General features: G+C 34.7%; 4 protein-coding genes across 5 annotated transcripts; 2 read left to right on the plus strand and 2 right to left on the minus strand.

Annotated features, from left to right (window-relative positions):
• The first annotated feature begins 44 nt into the window (after positions 1–44).
• Positions 45–1,237, plus strand: LOC120632098. Its single transcript, XM_039901888.1, has 2 exons — positions 45–307; positions 584–1,237. Exons 1-2 carry the CDS (start codon positions 295–297, stop codon positions 982–984), a joined length of 414 nt encoding a protein of 137 aa, XP_039757822.1. The 5' UTR covers positions 45–294; the 3' UTR covers positions 985–1,237.
• A 60-nt stretch (positions 1,238–1,297) lies between these two features.
• Positions 1,298–4,896, minus strand: LOC120632097 (piggyBac transposable element-derived protein 4-like). Its single transcript, XM_039901887.1, has 2 exons — positions 3,770–4,896; positions 1,298–3,065 (listed from the first exon to the last, which is right to left on the minus strand). The coding sequence occupies exon 2, from the start codon at positions 3,051–3,053 to the stop codon at positions 1,317–1,319; it is 1,737 nt and encodes a 578-aa protein (XP_039757821.1). The 5' UTR covers positions 3,054–3,065; positions 3,770–4,896; the 3' UTR covers positions 1,298–1,316.
• A 1,137-nt stretch (positions 4,897–6,033) lies between these two features.
• Positions 6,034–9,493, plus strand: LOC120632085. Of its 2 annotated transcripts, XM_039901869.1 has the most exons (3): positions 6,034–6,602; positions 6,691–6,759; positions 6,998–9,493. In XM_039901869.1, exons 1-3 carry the CDS (start codon positions 6,551–6,553, stop codon positions 8,974–8,976), a joined length of 2,100 nt encoding a protein of 699 aa, XP_039757803.1. In that variant the 5' UTR covers positions 6,034–6,550; the 3' UTR covers positions 8,977–9,493. The 2 variants fall into 2 exon arrangements, with proteins under 2 accessions (XP_039757803.1, XP_039757804.1); XM_039901870.1 differs by lacking the exon at positions 6,691–6,759.
• Positions 9,494–10,411: 918 nt separating this feature from the next.
• On the minus strand, positions 10,412–17,682 carry LOC120632213. Its single transcript, XM_039902018.1, has 8 exons — positions 17,488–17,682; positions 17,225–17,407; positions 16,684–16,914; positions 14,897–15,037; positions 13,587–13,707; positions 12,758–12,902; positions 12,238–12,294; positions 10,412–12,075 (listed from the first exon to the last, which is right to left on the minus strand). The coding sequence occupies exons 1-8, from the start codon at positions 17,599–17,601 to the stop codon at positions 10,542–10,544; spliced, it is 2,526 nt and encodes an 841-aa protein (XP_039757952.1). The 5' UTR covers positions 17,602–17,682; the 3' UTR covers positions 10,412–10,541.
• Positions 17,683–18,088: the final 406 nt, after the last annotated feature.

Here is an 18,088-nt window from a genome sequence, read left to right on the forward strand (position 1 = left end):
TAACAACTGTTTCTCAGATATCGGTTAATCTAAGACAAAACTTAACCGATTCAATGCGGTGGACTATTTGACAAACTTTCATGCCTGGCTACGAACAAATGTTTCGTGGCTCCTCTGGGGCGCCCAACGCCAGGCACTTTGATGGCTCCCCTAAGGCGCCTTCCGCCATGTATTGTAATGTATCGCTTTTTTTGTTGTTTCCACTTGCTGTAAGTTTAGTCGCCAACCAAAATCGAACGTAAGCGGTTTTATTGTTCGTTTAGTGTATAAAAAAGTGATTATCTACGTGTATTAATGGAAATGGAAGGTAAGTGACTCATTTATGTAAGGTGTTGTAAACCTTTTTGTAGTTTTCATTGAATTTATAAAACTATACTTATTTCTTTTCTAGTCTGTCGACAAAATTTAAATTCATGATAGATTTTTTATTTAATTACATTTATTTACATAAATTTAAAAGATTTACAATTCAGTTTACGCACTTTTTATTTTAAACAAAAAGTAGTTACAGAAAAATTCGTCGTAATGCTCACAGCAAGTTTTTTTTTTGCTTGATATAAACATATATTCTTTTTTGTTCTAGAATTACCAAAAAAAAGAAAATATATCCCAGAATCACAACTGGAAACGCAATGTGACACTGACTACGAGTTTGTCGAACAGGCTTATTTAGAACAAAATTCCCAGACTTATGATGACTGGGAACCTGGTCAAGAAAATGAAGATGAAATAAATTCTGCGGCGGAAGGTACAAAAAAACCTACGAAAGATTGTGCAACGTACACAGAAATATCCACCAAAGATATTTCAACGTTTACTGAAAATATAATGGTAGAAGATAAAGAACAATTTACGAGTACAACCGTCGTGGATATTCACGCCTGTAAATATTTTGGGAAATTCGTATCTAACGAGTTACTACGTTTTAGTATTAATGAGAGATATATTATAATGCAAAAAATTATAGAAACGCTAAAAAAATAATTTTATTAATAAACCATAAGTTTTAAATGAAAAGAGTTTTAGATGAAGAGAGAGAGGCGAGTTAAATGAAAAGCATCGGTTTTACATAATATTAAGGTTTATTTATTAACATTGTGCAATAATATTACATAATTGTACTTATTTATAAGGTAGATTTTTACTATAATCATTAAAAAGACTGATTTAGTAATTACTAATGAGAATTGTTTGTTATAAGTATTTAAAAATCTTCAATTAAACAAATTATAACATATAGTGTGTGTATTAATTGAAATCATGAAATACCTGCAAGCTAAAAATATCATAAATATTAAAAATTTCTAATACATTTGTTAATATTTATGATATTCTCGGAAGCATGGGGTGAGACATAACCCTGGGAATTCTGGGCAATCAGAACAACCATACATAACCAAGTTTCTTTTTTTAGTTTTGCTATAGCATACTCTGCATCGCTTTCTCATTGTCCTTCCACCACTCTTAGTAAAAGTACTAGGTAAATGTATTTTTCTTTCAACAAGGGATCGTTGTGGCACGGTTGGTGGCTTTAATAAATTTTCTAATACACTTTTTCTAAAATCATATAATTCTATATTCGATTTGCTTATTTCTCGATATAAAAGAAAGCTATTCACCAAACATATTTGGATTAAATGGATTATAACTTTTTTATACCAACGTAAGGTTTTGTGTTTGCAGGAATAATAACTTAAAAGCTGGTCGTGCCTATCAATTGCTCTCATGTATTTATTGTACTGAATTAGTACATCAGGCTTATACTTTATAGTGCGTATTCGGCGACTATTAGTCCCTTTGTAAATGCTTTTATGCTGCGAGCTCAAAAGCAGCACTTCGCGTTTATCCTGCCATTTGGTAACAACAATTTTTTTGGAATTGTGAACAATACAAGATTCACCGGTGTTTAATTTTATATTAATTAAAGTGGGATTACCAGCGCGCTTTGCTCGTAGTGTACCTGTTACGTACGTGTTTTTATCTAAAAGCTCCTCTGCTAAACCAACGCTGCTATAATAATTATCAATATAAAGTGAATGGCCTTTATTTAAATATTTTTCTATTAACAACATTACTACTTTTTTTACATGATTTTTTCCACCTACCAATTGATCCCCAGAACCAGCATATAAATGAATTTTTATTACTAGGCCATTCATGTCAGCTAACATATATAATTTAATTCCATAACGATGGACTTTCCCTTTTAAATACTGGCGGAAAGAAAGACGTCCTTTCCACAAAATCAAGGATTCATCTATTGCAACATTATTGGATGGGTAATAAGTTGTGGACATTGTTTCGTTGAACATATCTATTAACGACTTTACTTTAAAAATACTTTCCGGCCTCATTTCATCTTGGACATTTAATGCTCTTAATATTAAATAAAACCTGTCCCTAGCCATAAATGAATGTGGGCTTAGGCGCATTAAATAATGTCGAGACCAATATTCGGCCATTCTATTAACTTTCACGGTACCCATAAATAAAATTATGCCAATAAATACCGTGAACTCCTCAAGACTTATCTCCTTCCATTTTGTAAAACGAGCTTGTGCGGTGCGTGCTGCAATCTTCAATTCATTGCCGCACTTGTTTGTACAGTTTAAAATTAAATCAATGATACGACTATTGAAAAATAAAAAGAAAAAATCTATCGGTGTTTTTCCACTCATGTTATGAGGCGGTAATAAACCAGGTGTGCCCGTAAAAGGAATCTCGGCCATATTCGAGGGGTTTCCATTGAACCAATCGGTAGTAGGGGCTCTAGGGGCTCTAGGGGGACAATCAGTTGTATTTTCAACGTCCTGTTCTAACTGATCTTCAGCACAAACGGCTTCTTCATCTTCTGTGTTTTCATTTACCAAATCTTCCAGAAAGTTATCCACATCCTGTGCCAAAATCCCATACAATTCTGCATCACTTATAATAGCATCAATGCATGGCATGTCTGATAAGTTTATATGGCTGGGAGACATCATTCCGGATAACTCCATAGATATGAGATCCCAATTTGACGGGCCAGGTTCAGGGGATGGAGGAGTAGCCATTTTGGTTAGCAACTGAAAAAAATAGTAGAATAAGTTATCTAGCAGTCAACACACTTTATTTTATACGTTATAAAGGTGTTGTAACACAGACGAACACACACACAAACACACACACACTCTCTCACACAGATATACATTCTCACATTCACTGTCATACACAAGCACACACACATACACACTCACACAGTGTTTGTACATGTGAGTGTGTATGAGTGTAAGTGTTTATCTGTTTCGTCGAATGTTATGTATTTAAGCGCTTATGTGTGTGTATGTGGTGTTTGTGTGTCTATGTATGAGTCTGGGGGTGTTTGTCTGTTCATTTGTTTCAAGAGAACACCTTACATAGGGTACCTATCTTTCCGCTTAACGTAGAATTTTAAGTGTTTTACCTCTTACTTAACATTGTGTAGTTAAAGACAGAATAATAAACGAACAATTTAGAAAATTTTGTATTTTTTTTAGTTCTGAACACTGGTCACGAAATGGGATTTTTTCCAAAAACCATAAAATGTTCAATAACTCAAGACTGATTTATTTTGGCATATGAGTGTTCCTACAAAAGTTGTAGCACGAGACCTGTGCTACATGCCCTATCTAGGTTTTCCTCTAACATGGAATCACTCTGTCCCTCATGTTAAATTTCAAAAAGCTCATGTTAAATTTCAATGATTGAAAAGACTAGAAAAGAAAAAAAGAACATTGTTAAAAAAACTCACCTTGTAAAGTCAAGAATCAAAACAGAGTCCAAATTACTAGCCGGGGTAGTCACTGAAGCAAAATCTCGAAGTCCAGATACACAGTCCACAGTTGTTAAAAGGCAAACTAAGAGACTTCAGAAGCGAGCATTAAACGGTCACAACGTGCTTACGTCTGATCACCATAAATAGCAAAACAGAAGTAAACGAAAAAACATCATCGATAGTTAAGTAATTTGCGCGTGAGAAACCTTGTTAAGTGATTTATGGCACCGACTTCTTTTGTTTTTAGTTAAATAACATCTTTCCCTAGCCCATCAATAAAAAGGGTCGGTCGGCACGGCATATTAACAATAAGCAGTAGGGCAATAAAAAGCTTAAAAATCTTTAAAACATCTTTGATATGACTGCATAGCATAACAACAAAAGATAGTGCTTTTCTGAGAATCGTTTTTGTTGTTGTTTCTCACCAAAAATAAACTAAGTACATTGTCTTGATACCTAAGGAATGCAATTACTAGTCCGGTTAAATTTGGACATACTTCGAGAAACTACCTAGTTATTACCATAAACTTGCAAAAGAGCATATCCACAAAGCAAAAAAAGTGAAAACAGATATTTTTTAAATATTTAACTGTCATGATTAGTGCTATTCGTTTGTAACCCTTAATATTAAATAACATTTAAATAACGCTTAAAATGGTTTACCATCCCCGAAGAGTGTGAAATCACGCTACACCTTAAAGCGATTTCTCTGGAAAGGATCTACGTGATAAATAAAGACACTAATATTTTTAGAACACTGAAATATGTACTATTGATAAATTTAAATTAGTCAGTTTTTTGGTTTCAAATATTGGCTCCTCTGGGGTGCCACCCGCCATGCACAAAAGTTACCTTTCATAATTATTGTTTCTATTGAAAAGGTTTACAACATCTGAAATGTCTTTTTTCACGCTATATCTTGAAACTAATACTAGTATCGTAATCTACGTGACAAATAAGGAAACTTTCATTTAGGGCTAGCCTCTGAATAAAGCTTTTTTAGCGGAGTTTTACAGGAAAACATTTTGGCTCCTCTCGGGCGCCACCCGCCATACACAAAAGATACACATGGCGCCTCTGCGGAGCCATCCGCATTGAATCGGTTAAGAGAAAACCTCGTGTCACAACTCTTGGGTTAACTTTAAAGATGTTTAAGAAAACAGTAAAGACAAACACAAATCTTTAGTAAGCAAAAAATTCAGCTTATTCCCATCGTGTCACTTGTTCCACCAATGGCACGAAAAGGTATTGTCATTCCTCGTCGTACCACTGAGTCCGGATAATGTTCACACTTAACTTCTCTTTAAATGTAAATCTATTATATTATACTTGATAAATTTTATAGATTTACATTTAAAGAGCCGTTTGTAATTTTCTTTTAACTACTAAAAATTTAATAGTTTTTTATAACTTCAGAAAAGGTATCAATTCAGTTTTTTTTTTGTAAATTATTATTGTATTGTTATAAGTTTTACCACTTGACTGCACACCACTTTAGAAGTATGCCGTGTCAAACAAAAAATATTTTTTGAAATTGTGCTGTGTTAATAAATGACACAGCGCTGAGGAAATAGATGTAGAAAAAATTTATAAGCTCCTCGTTTTTTTGAAGTCTGTTAATAATAAGTAAATTTATAGTAGTAGTTACAAGAAAATTACCAACTAATACTTATTGAGTATAATATTTTAAAGTTATATCTAAAGAGAAATTAAATTGAGCATCATCAAGACACTTGGTGGTACGACGAGGAATGACAATGCTTTCACTGTTGGCACGAGTAGGAGTAAGCGAAAAATTATGTGTGACTTGATGATCATCAATTTATGTATTCTCAAATAGAAATACTAACAGCAGCACAGAATCATTGCTTTGAAATGTTACTACTGCTTAAATTACTAATTTATTCTGGGAAATAAGGGCACAGCTTGCTAGTTGAGATTTTTGGGTTCTGGAGTGGCAACCTTCATCGGGAAGGGATTGTAGAATGGTTTGACCGTAGATTTAAACACAGCTAGATAGGCTATTAAAAATAAAGGTAAGTAGTAGTAAAAATGTACTTCACATGAGCGTAATTTGCAATGTGTGTAACACATTGTAGCGCTGTACTGGCGTCGTGCACCGATAATGTCGGTGTGATGTGTTTGCAGTGCATATTATTAATTTATCAAGGTATAAAAATAAAACTATAAATCTAAACTGTCAGGTTTTTTATTTGTCCAAACAAAACTAATCTATATATGAGGCCACCAGAACCAGAGCGGCCCAAACCACAATTTGTGATATATTAGTTGACCACGGCAATGCTCCTTTTCAAACCCTTAAGTTCATAGCCAGAGTGGCTCAAAGGTAATTTCAGTAAACAATCATAGATGGCGTTAAAAAAATTGTTCTGGCATTTTGATTCTTAAATGAATATTAATAGAGCATAGTGGCCCAGATCACTTGAGTCACTATAGTATCTGCCGCCATTACGGCTCATGTGACATGGGCCACTCTGGTCTTTGGTACTTACGTGTAAACATTTTTGGTGTTGTGGGTACAAAACTGGTGTTTTTACGCAATAAGTGTGTATAGATTAGTTATTAATCTACGTGAACGTGCGGAAAGGTGTTGGCGGTACAGCAATAAGCTTAAGAGGTAAGAATACCTGTTATTAGTCAGATATTTTCTTGTTTTTTCGATGTCAATAAATTGTAACCTACAAATTAACTTAATTTTTACTATTTTTGTTTCGAACAGATCTAGCAGGAGCTACAATGATTGAAACTGAGAATGAAGCTGCTGAAAACATTGAGGATGACATACTAGGTAATTCTTAGTTTTAAATGTTGAGTTTTCGTTAGGTTATTATTTAATTTGTTACTGTATTTTCATTGACTATTTTTGTTTGGGCCAGACCCAGCAGAAGCTACAATGAGTGCAACTGAGAATGAAGCTACTGACAACATTGAAGGTGACTTACGTGGTAAGCTTACGTTTTTAGAGTTCCGTAATAAAACAATGTGGGATTTTTTTTTCGCGTATTAGACTATTGAAGGAGGCGTTCTTGGATAGATCTTTTGAAAAAAATTGAGGGTGCTTATGAGAAGTTTTAATGTTAAGTTTTCGTCATGTATGTAGGTTGTTACTTACTTTTCTGATTTTTATATATTTTAGCTATTAATTTACGCTATAATAATTAGTTAATAATTTTATTTTTGCAGATATATTTGGATTGAGTCCGGTGGAGCCCTATGAGGATTCGGGTTCTGAGTATGTCCCAGAACAACGTAGCAGGAGCTCATCGAGGAGTTTACAAGACATTCTTGGGGACTCGTCTACTGAAAACAATGAAGAGGGTCAGCCATCTTTTTCAACAAACAAAGATACAAGGAAGCGTATGCGCAAAGAAAGTTTATGGAAAAAGAATGTGAGAAAAAATAAACGAGCTAGAGGTGAGGCATACGTAAATACAAAAGGCGTTCTCATTCCTGCTAAACAAATAGATACAGGTCTTCAATGCACCTGTAATCAAAAATGCCATGACAAAATTGTACATGACAGACAAAAACAACTTTTTTCAAAGTTTTATGCCCTAGCAAATTTTGATTTGCAAAGTGCATACCTATATTCACTCATACATGTCGTGATAAAAGCAAGGTCTTATGTGAGAGTTAGAGATACCACATCGGATCGGGTAGCTGGAAACGTCACATCGAAGCCCAAGGAATTTTCTCGATTGTATCACTTACCAGAGGCGAATGGAAAACATATTCGTGTGTGTAAGTCATTTTTTAAGCAAGTTTTTAAAGTATCGGACGGACGCCTTACAAGGGTTCTGAAAAATAAGCCTCTTGGCGATCCCGCTCCCATTGATAAAAGAGGCCGGCACATTCCGTCGAATAAAACTCCAGAAACAAAAGTAAACGAAGTAAAGGATTTCATCAATACTTTTCCGAAATATGATTCTCACTACACAAGACACAAAAGTGAATCGAGACAGTACTTGCCTCCTCACTTAAATTTGTCAATAATGTACTCTGAATACAAAAGTAAGGTTGCAGGACCAGTTTCAAAATACATATTCGAAAAAATATTTAATGAAAATTTCAACCTCACATTTCATGCTCCAGTAACTGACTCATGTAAGCGATGTGACAATTTCAAAGTAAAAATTGACGCTTGCGATAACAACGAGCTTTCTAAAAAAAATGAGCTTACTATCGCCAAAGAACTTCATTTGCGAAAAGCAGAATCTGCGATGAAAAATTTAAAACTTGACATGCAAAATGCGAAGCAGGATAACGATACTACCGTTATAATCTTTGACTTAATGAAGACTCTCCCAACACCAGTAATTTCAACTGGTATTTGCTACTACAAGCGTCAGTTGTGGACCTACTGTTTAGGCATTCATAATGCTGGTACAGACGAAATGTTTATGTATGTCTGGGATGAATCGACAGCATCCAGGGGACCACAAGAAATAGGTTCATGCCTCCTAAAATTTATCAGAGAACATGTACACACAAAGAGGCTAATCATGTACTCTGACCAGTGTGGCGGGCAAAACCGCAACATAAAAGTTGCAGCGTTATGTATGCATATTGTTTCTAGTCCTCAATTTACAGTGGAAAATATAGACCACAAATTTACGGTCAGCGGACATTCTTTTTCATCTTGCGACCGGGCTTTTGGCTTGGTGGAAAAACAAAAGAAGTATTTCCCAGACATATACGTTCCCGAACATTGGAACAATGTGATATTAGCAGCAAGAAAAAAGAAACCTTTCAAAATTGTGGAAATGAAAGGAGATGACTTTATATCCACCAAAGCCTTGGAAACTAATATCACAAACAGGAAGATCGGCGTTGATCGAAGTAAAGTTGAATGGCTTAAAATACAGTGGCTTTTGTACAATAAAAGCCATCCATTCTCGATGTTCTTCAAATATTCCAACGAGCCAGAAGTTCTTTTCGCAGAGGTTAATTTCAGCAAGAGGTCATCCAAAGATACGTCAAACTTTGAACTCGAGATTTTATTTCCAGAGGGAAGAAAAATCAGCCATGAGAAAAAAAAAGACCTTCTATGCCTTTTGGAATATGTTCCACCTATCTATCACCCTTTCTATGAACAACTCAAAGTCTCCTCCAATGCGGGGAATGAACTAGATGGTGCAATTAGTGATTCTTCGACTGATTAACTGACTGGCTAATTTAATACTTTGTCATGTTATGCCTAAGATAGTCTTAAGTTGAAATAAAAACTATAATAAATTAATAATATATGAGTTTAAGATAAATCTAAAGTTTAATAAAAATTACACAGTAATAAAGGAGCTAGTTCTGAGTTTAATTTGTAGTATTTAAGTTGAAAAATGACAATTTGCATTTAAATTAATAAAAAAGGTGATAAGGTTCATACATATTGGCCTATTATTTATACACTGTTTATAAATATATTGTCAATGCTAAGTGCCATAGTGGCCTATCTGCAAAAAAAATTACAAATAACAAAAATACTGATTATTTTTACAGTTCATCTAAATTTTATCAATAACTAATATCATATTTTACAAATTTTGAATACAGTGTCTATGATTTTTTTTTTAATTACATCTACTTAAAATTTCACCTTAACTATTTTGGCACATATCCACATAATAGTAGCTTGTGTTTGGGTCACTCTGGTTCTGGTGGCCTCATATATTAAAGAAAAAGTGTGTGGGTATGTTCCGTATAGGCTCCGAAACGTCTGGACCGATTTTAATGAAACCTTCAGGGAATCTCCGGATTGACCTGGCGAGTAATCCTGTAAAGTTTGGTAACGATCGGATCACTCCTATTTTTGAACTGTCAAACTGTAGATAATGATCTTCACCCGCTCGAGAAGAGAATGAATACGGAGAGTAATATATTATGAGACTATGATTTATCAGTAATCATTCATGATAAATATAGCATACTTGCGACAAAGTGAGACTTGATTTGAGGGAACAATTGAAAGTCATAAAACATCAGAATGAGAAGTTCGAAATACTAAACGAACAAATAAATTTATCAACTTCACCTCTATTGAACATATTCAGAGGTACTCATGACGGGATGGGCTTAGATAAGGTGAGGGTAAAAAGGGTACCTATACAAGGCGACACATGTGGCTAATTTTTTACTTAACCATTATCATCATTGTAGAGTCAACATCCGAGGATGCTCCGGTTTTGGAGCGAAATGTGCGTAGAAGGTACATTCTGACAAGATCTGTTTGGTGTGTTGTATAAGGATTGAAGAAATTATACATTACACCATACAACATTCCTCTCCTACATTTCGCGGAATATAGCAAATTAATCTTAATTTTCAGAATATACTATGGCAGTGATTTACTCAAAAACTTAGTTTTCGGTTTCACAAATAAGTCTCAGAGACAGTACATAATGTTCCTCTAAAGACAGATATTATTTCAGTTTTCATTGACTCGTATATTAAATGTATGGGTTCGACGGTCTTAAGAGATCCGTGGGAAGCCGACGCGTCGCCGCAAAAGCGTGGATAAAGGCATGAGACTATCTCAACTGATGAAAAATGTAGAAGTAGCCTAAAAGGGGACGTCTATTGAAATAAAAACCTAATTCTCTCTTATATCAGATTTTTATTTATTTACAAAAATTGATTTAATCACAAACATTCAAATATTATTAACCTATCTATAATAAAGAGTTTAAGTACGTCAAGCCTTTTAAACGGGTATAAATATAGATGATAAAATTCAGTTATATGTTCGTTGTATCTTCTGGCGTGGCGATCTTCTCGGTGAAATGTGAACAGCTCTCATTGGAGTATTTGTTCTTCTGAGTTCGTTAACTGATGCGGGCGTTCGTAAACTTCTAGGCGTGTATAAGGGCTTCTTCAAGGTCGGCGCTTGAGGTGTTTTTAATGGAATGGTTGGCTGTGGGGAAACAACTTTTTTAACTGGTGTTACTTTCCTATTTACACGGATATTAATTTCTTCTTTATTATGATGAATGGGTCCTTTATATCTCGTCACATTAGATGTTAAATCTTTAATAGTCCCATTAGATTTTTGTTGCACGTCATTATTTACGTAAGCCTGAAGCCTCGATTTAGGATGAACTGACATTTTCTGTGATTTTAATTGGTCATGATTGGTAACTCTTGGTTTTCTTGCGAAACCTGTATGAGCGGTCTTCTCGTTTGCTTCGGATGACTTGTCAGAACTGGTTTCGAAAAGTTTGGCTTTAGCGAGGACGGCTCCTGCGTTTTGTCGACGTAGTTTGTTTACCGAAGGTCTCCCACTCTGACCGCTTTTTTCAAGTTCGCCTGTTTTATTCATGAAGAATGCCGCAGCGTTACGCCATTTTTGTTGCTGGTTGGCCGGACTTTCTTTTCCAACTTGATTACTACGTATATTTTGGTAACATTTTATTTGAGTTGGTTTCCTAATTTTTTCATTAGAATTGAGCGTATTATTCGCCGAATTTTCGGATTCAGTTTCGTTCCAGTTATTGGTTGAGATATTGAGCGATCGACGCGGTTGAACTTTACCGATAGTTTTATTTAAACCGAAATCTGGTGCTAGACTGATTCTTTTACGTTGATGATATTTTTGACTAGAGTTAGAGACATTGACAGAATTTTCTGAAACTGAAACATCCCAGTCGGCTGTGATATGTCTGCCGTCTGTTTCTGGTTTCGCGGAGCTTGTTCTTTCTCTCCGAGTAAGTCCGACGTAAGGGTAAAACATATCCATTGCATTCCAGGATTTGTGTCTTACAATTTTAGTTAAATTTTCTTTCGAACGCCTTCTTATATTGCCAATTTTTCTCGCGCTCGGTGATCGTATGATTTTGGCTTCTTCCTTTGGTCTAATCTTCAGTTCTTTGCTGAGGCGCCGAGCTAAATGCTCTGAACCATGACAGTTTAACATGGCCACCTCTTCCAATGTTTGTTCATAGTGATTCTGGACTTGTTGTAATGGCTGTACTCTAGGAATTACGTCAGTAAACTCTCTAGATAGTCTATTCTCTATAGCGGATACTCTGCTTTTGATTTCTTCATATTCCTGTTTTGATATTCTTACATAGTCTTTATCTACTTCTTTCATGTCCGAGGACAAATCTATAGTGTCATGGGCACTGAACAAGTTTTCCGAGGATGTTAACATATCTTCACTACTTATACTGGTTTCGGAGTTTTTATGAGAATTGAAGTCTGTGTTCATGACGGGTGTGCTTCTTGCATCTACGAAGCTAAGTCGTAAGCGTTTCCGATCAGTAACGCCCCTGCAAAAGTAATCCTTATGAGTTGATATCCAAGACATGAAGTCTTAGTTCATAAGTTAACGTATGTCTAAATATCAGAAGAGATTTAAGAGATTATTTTTTATAAAGAGTTTTAAATGAACTTGACAAAACTTAAGAGTGGGAAAATGGCAATGGACTTACATTTTCATTGGTGTAAACGACAGTTCCTTCTGAGGAAGGCCTTTTGTTATCGCTTTCCTGCAAAGAAACATATAGTAGGTTATCTCAATTATGGCCCAGGCCTTCTCACTAATAAGAAAGAGACAGAGCGAGAGAGAGAGAGATATCTTAGAGCTTATATTTCATTGTCTGCTAAATAATACCAAAGCATATCAAACTTATTATGATAATTAAGCCTAATTTGCTATACTCCGCGAAAAGTAGGAGAATCTGTATGGTGTAATTTATAATTTCTTAAATCTTTATACTCAAAACCAAACAGATCTTCGACAATGAAGTTCAGTCCGGAACCGGAGCATCCTCAGAAGATGTTGACTTTACAATAAATAATTGGTAATAATTGTTTCTTATAAATAACACCATACAGATTCTCCTACTTTTCGCGGAGTATGGCAAATTAAGCTCAGTTTTCATAATATACCATGAAATTCTGCATAGTAACGCCTGCTTCTATCCAATATTCACATTCACATTAACTTACTTAGTTTTAACAGAAAGACCTTCATAAGACTCTAACTTCCTTTTAGCAGCGGATTTACTGAGCACTGGCGTTTTCCCATTATCCCGGACTGGAGCTGGTGTGGTTGGATTCCCAGATACCATTTTACGTAATCCATTTAACATTCCTGTAAATAACAAGGAATTTATTTTTATAATTACAACTTAATTTCGCTTCTACTTCCATTGAACGCAGTTATCCCAAATACTACATCCCTACTAATCCTATAAATGTCAATGTAAGTTTGTTTGTTACGTTTTCACGCAAAAACTACTTAAACGATTCTCATGAAACTTTGTACACATATTCTTGGAAGTATTAGAAGTAATATATGATCCTTTTTGTCCCGACATTAAGCTCGGTTTCTTTGGGAGAGGGGTTGAAAATGTTTAATGATTTTACGCCATAACTCCGACAAATTATAACCTATTTAAATAATTATTTTTGTACTATACAGGTTATAATATGTGTTTAATTTTGCCCAAACTGGTTGGAGATAGAGGACAGAACTCTACAGCGGACAACAGCAAACCCCTCATTTAAGGCTTAGCTATACTGAATACTTTAATTTTTTTTTAGAACTACAACTAAATTTAATGCCACACCAAAAAACTAAATCAAACGCAGACGAAGTCGCGGGCAACAGCTAGTAATAAATATTTGCATTATCAGTAAAGTGCTAAAAACCAAAATAATATAAGTTGTTCTTAATAATATTCTAAACAGTATGGCACATATTGTGGGGCATTAAAGCGGAACTTCTAGTTCTTCTAATGCAAAGTTACATTAGATAAGGTTAACTCTAACTCACTATTTAGCGAACCACTTCGTCTTTTTTTTCGTCTCGATCGGCTAACATCTGAATCATCATCTAGCTTGGTCATGAGATCTTCTGATAAAAGTCCTATGTACTTTGAGTTCTCTAAAAATATCTGAAACAATAGAAGTTAATAACTGTCTTACAAGAAAAAGTATAAGTTAAAGATTTCTTAATGAAAACAGTCATGTTCATCTCTCGCAAGATAGAAAAATGAATTTTAAAATGTAAATTGTTGATGTTGGAAAAGAGCAACTGCTGAGTTTCTTGCCGGCTTCTTCTCGGTAGAATCTGCCTTCCGAACCGGTGGAAGAGTCACTACACACAGACAGACTTGACGTTTCAAGAGTGCTTATATTAGGCCTAATTGAAACGAAACTAATTTTGAATTTTATACATATAATAAAAATGGAGTGTCTGTTTGTATTGAAATAACCGTTTTTTACTACTTGTATAAGAATATATACGGTAAATGCAACAAAATAACATTTATTACAAATTTTGTCTGTCTGTCTGTTTGTTCGGGCTAATCTCTGAAATGGCTGGACCGATTTTGACGGGACTTTTATTGGCTGGCAGCTTATGTAAAAAGGAGTAAGTTAGGCTACTTTTATTTTAGGGTAAATCTATTATTTTAGAAAAATGAAGTAATGTCGCAATATCAAATAACTGTCCAGTACAGGGCGAAGCTCACGCGCATACCACAACTGGGCCGTCACGTCGGGCGCCTCCCACCGCTTCTCAGACGAACGGTATTAATATATAAAGCTGAAGAGTTTGTTAGTTTGTTTACTTGAGCGCGATGATCTCAGAAACTACAGGTCTGATTCAAGAATTCTTCCAGTGTTTGATTGCCCATCTATCGAGGAAGGCTGTAGGCTATATACCATCACGCTAAGACCAAAAAGAGCATCAATGAAGAATGTTTTAAAATTCGGTGGTTTATTTTTTCCTTTTGAAAGCTTCCGCTGCGTGCGCTGCATAGGTTTCGATAAAATCGTCAATCCCTTTAAAAGTTCTAAAATTCTGCGACAGCATATGTTTATCTTTTAAAGTTGACTTATACGCGAATGGTGTCGCGAGAGACAGGTAGTTTAACTAGCTGTCCCGGCGAACTTCGTACCGCGGATCATTTTTTTTTTTTTGATGAATGTTATATTTTAAGACTTATTATCGTATTCCGGTCTAAGAGAAATCCGAAAAATAAATATCATAAAAAAAAAATCGGTCCAGCCGTTCTTGAGTATAAATGGTGTAACTAACACAAAACATTAAATTCGAAACTTAGATTAAAAAGAAGTTACCTTAACTAAAGCAACATGGTGTTCTAGTCTTTGGGCTGAAGCTGTAGCAGGCAAAGGCATGACGCTGGGAGCCAACACTATTGCCAGGTTTGACGCGTCCATCAGATTGTCTTTGTGCTTGGATGCAATAAAATGTAGCAACTGAAAGTTGAATATTGTAATAAATGGTTATATATAATAACTGGTATTAATATTTAGAGCGGCACGTCATGGTAAAAATAAATATTAGAACAAGGAATTTTTTTATAAAAAAAAACAGGTAGAATCTGTGACATACTCTTACTAAACGCAATGGTCGATTTGCACAAATTAAATAATAATACTAATATAGTTAATCGACACCTCTGCTCTCGCTACATAAAATGGAGAATGTGATACCTCTGCAATAACTAGCACCGATCACCAACTCTCTACCCAGGGTGGTGATTATAGGCAAGCATTGGGTGAAGCATTTAGCAATGCCCCCTCCGCGTATGTCTGCCTGGGACATTATAAGTAGCGGCACGAAAGTCTAGCGGTGACCGTTATTGCGCAGAAGTCGAAAATAAGGTATCATGGGGGAGTAAGCGGGTCGCGGGGAGAGTGTGCGTATCGTTCGCAGGCGCTTATTGGCTCTCCAGTCGTAATACGTCTTCCGTACCGACACGACACCCCGCGCACTTCCAGTGTAGAGTCGCGTTCTGAATTGTATTGTTATTACTGTTAATTTTTGTTATTGTTTTAATGAATGTTTTTATTTTTCTATTCCCCATAAACTTGTTAAAATGCCTAAATGTTGTTAAATTGCCTAGACAACAAGAAATCTTTGGAACCTGAAACTCTAAACTATAATAATTACAAACACATATACTATAATAAATACAAACACACACAAACATGCATTACACTACACACAAACACACACATTACAATTAGATAATATCATTTTCATTGGATAATAATCATTACTTTATTAATTAATGGCTAAATACTATTTATTAGTTAAAGTAATGATTGTATTGCCTGCGCGACAGTACCCATGCACAGCTATCCCCTCCACGTTTCGTTCAGCGCTAGACTTAATTGACGCGACCTATACTTGTGTGACTATACTTGTGTTATGTCTTTTAAAATAAGGATTATTTATGCAGTTGTTGTAAGCCCCTGAACCTAACAGCTAAAATCAAGAACTATTTATGTTACTCTGCTATTTCGTGACTTAAATGTAACTCTTACAGTTAAAACTATGTCTTAAAAAACAGTGACATCGGCAGGAATTTATGTATATGATCAGTTGTTAGCTAAAATAGTACTATTTATGACTTCTGCTGTTTCTTCACTTAAATATAATTTTTACAATCAAAACTGTGTATAAAACATTGATAGCAGCAATATTTATCAGTGCAGTTGTTTGGTAAAAATAGTAACCTAGTAAATTCAAACAATATACACTTTTAATACACATTTAACAAAACAAAACAGAACAGATATAATGACACTTTTACAGTTTTAATAAGGATACAACTATTTTTTGCATCTAGATATGCTAAAATAATTAATAAAAGTTTATAATTGAAACTGAGTCCTATTATTTGTTTTTAATCAATAAAAAGGATATAGTTATTTTCCTTCTGTAAAGTGTATTTTCTGTGCCCACCAAGTTTTAGTCCACCAAGCTGATGAAGAACATTATGGAGAACTCTCTTGTGTTGAAACTGTGATATTTTAATTAATATTAAATTAATTTAACCATTTCAATTAATTTAATTTAAACACACATAATCACAATCAAATAAATAGAATAATACCTCCATGATATAATGCAAAAGGTGCACATGTAATACTGGTAACAACAACAAAGTGTTCAAAATAGACTTTAGTCCATCTTCACCTCCTGTCACTCTACATCTCAGTAACAGGTCCTGCACCTCTGCGCTAATTAGAGGCTCTGGTAAACAACGAAGGTAGAGCTTCAAAACACTCGCTACATCTATAGGATTGTGGCCTTCTGATACACAACCACCGGCATCCAGTAAACGCTGAAAAATACAAATATTGCACAGCAACATATATACACATGAACAGGCATCCTCCTTCATAGTAGAGGTTGTAGACAATAAGTAGATCTTCACCATAATTTAGTTTTTTGTACATAATGTTGGAACCCTACTTTCTTGTAAACCAAATAATATACTAAGTCATTCCCAACCAAGAAATCTATCTTTACCTAGTTCAACTTCATTCCTTGTTTCAGTGGTGTAGATGTGAAAAGGTAGCAGACAAAACAGGGTAACATTCAAATTTAAAATATTAGTTTGGAGTATGGAAGTATTGTAATTTATTATTTACCTTTATGTCTTTTTGCCGTGTTTGTGATCCAGCCTTACGGAACAGACCTTCGACATGAGCGTTGGCTCTCAACACTGAAGACATCTCAGTCACAACTATTGGTATACTCAGAGTGCTTCCACAACATATAACACTGCACGACGGGACTTTTACAAGAGGCGCTCCAAACACTGTTTTATGATCCTATCGACAGCAAAAACTCATATAATGTATAAACTACGGATAAATCATGTATAAAATAGGTGCTTAAATCAAAAACTTACTTTGACATTTTTCAAAATAATCTTTTTCAGACGATGTTTTAAACCCGCCTTCTTTAACTCTCCCACTATTATAGATTGTAATTTCCCGTGATTAATACCGTCTGATATTAACATTTCGTTTATTTGAATTCACTTCTTAAAATACTATCAACAATAAACTTCAATTTCAAATCGCAATTTTTCGTTAACTAACGTTTCATTTCTCAATTAACGCGAATGTCAGCTGAGTAAATATAATTTTAACGTAATAATAGTAAATCTACACTTTATCATATTTTCTGCGATTACTTGTAAAGTCTTATTTTTAAGTATCTGAAACAAAGGTATTTTAAATAAACGAAGTAACAATTGATAAAAACGTATTGATAGAGTCGGGACAAGTATCGTAGAACGGAACAACAGACCAAAGAAGAACAACCTGAATTAGAAAACCGTAACTCGTATGTAAAAAATTTAGTACGTTTTATGATATTATATGCATTGGCCTAGGTACTTATCCCTTATATATAGATTTTGATACTATCTTTGGTCCGCTTTCAATATACATTCAGGGATTCACATAGAATTCATGAGGGATTTACAAATCACAACACTAAAATCT

The sequence above is a fragment of the Pararge aegeria genome, chromosome 19 (genome assembly GCF_905163445.1).
Source record: "Pararge aegeria chromosome 19, ilParAegt1.1, whole genome shotgun sequence".
Lineage (NCBI taxonomy): Eukaryota > Metazoa > Arthropoda > Insecta > Lepidoptera > Nymphalidae > Pararge > Pararge aegeria.

Coding starts and splice junctions, on each gene's coding strand:
- LOC120632097 (XM_039901887.1), bottom strand. CDS start 3,053: ATGGCTACTCCTCCATCCCCTGAACCTGGCCCGTCAAATTGGGATCTC.
- LOC120632085 (XM_039901869.1), top strand. CDS start 6,551: ATGATTGAAACTGAGAATGAAGCTGCTGAAAACATTGAGGATGACATA. Junction 6,603..6,690: donor CATTGAGGATGACATACTAG/GTAATTCTTAGT, acceptor TGTTTGGGCCAG/ACCCAGCAGAAGCTACAATG. Junction 6,760..6,997: donor CATTGAAGGTGACTTACGTG/GTAAGCTTACGT, acceptor TTATTTTTGCAG/ATATATTTGGATTGAGTCCG.
- LOC120632213 (XM_039902018.1), bottom strand. CDS start 17,601: ATGTTAATATCAGACGGTATTAATCACGGGAAATTACAATCTATAATA. Junction 13,708..14,896: donor ACCATGTTGCTTTAGTTAAG/GTAACTTCTTTT, acceptor CTATTGTTTCAG/ATATTTTTAGAGAACTCAAA. Junction 12,295..12,757: donor GGTCTTTCTGTTAAAACTAA/GTAAGTTAATGT, acceptor GTTTCTTTGCAG/GAAAGCGATAACAAAAGGCC.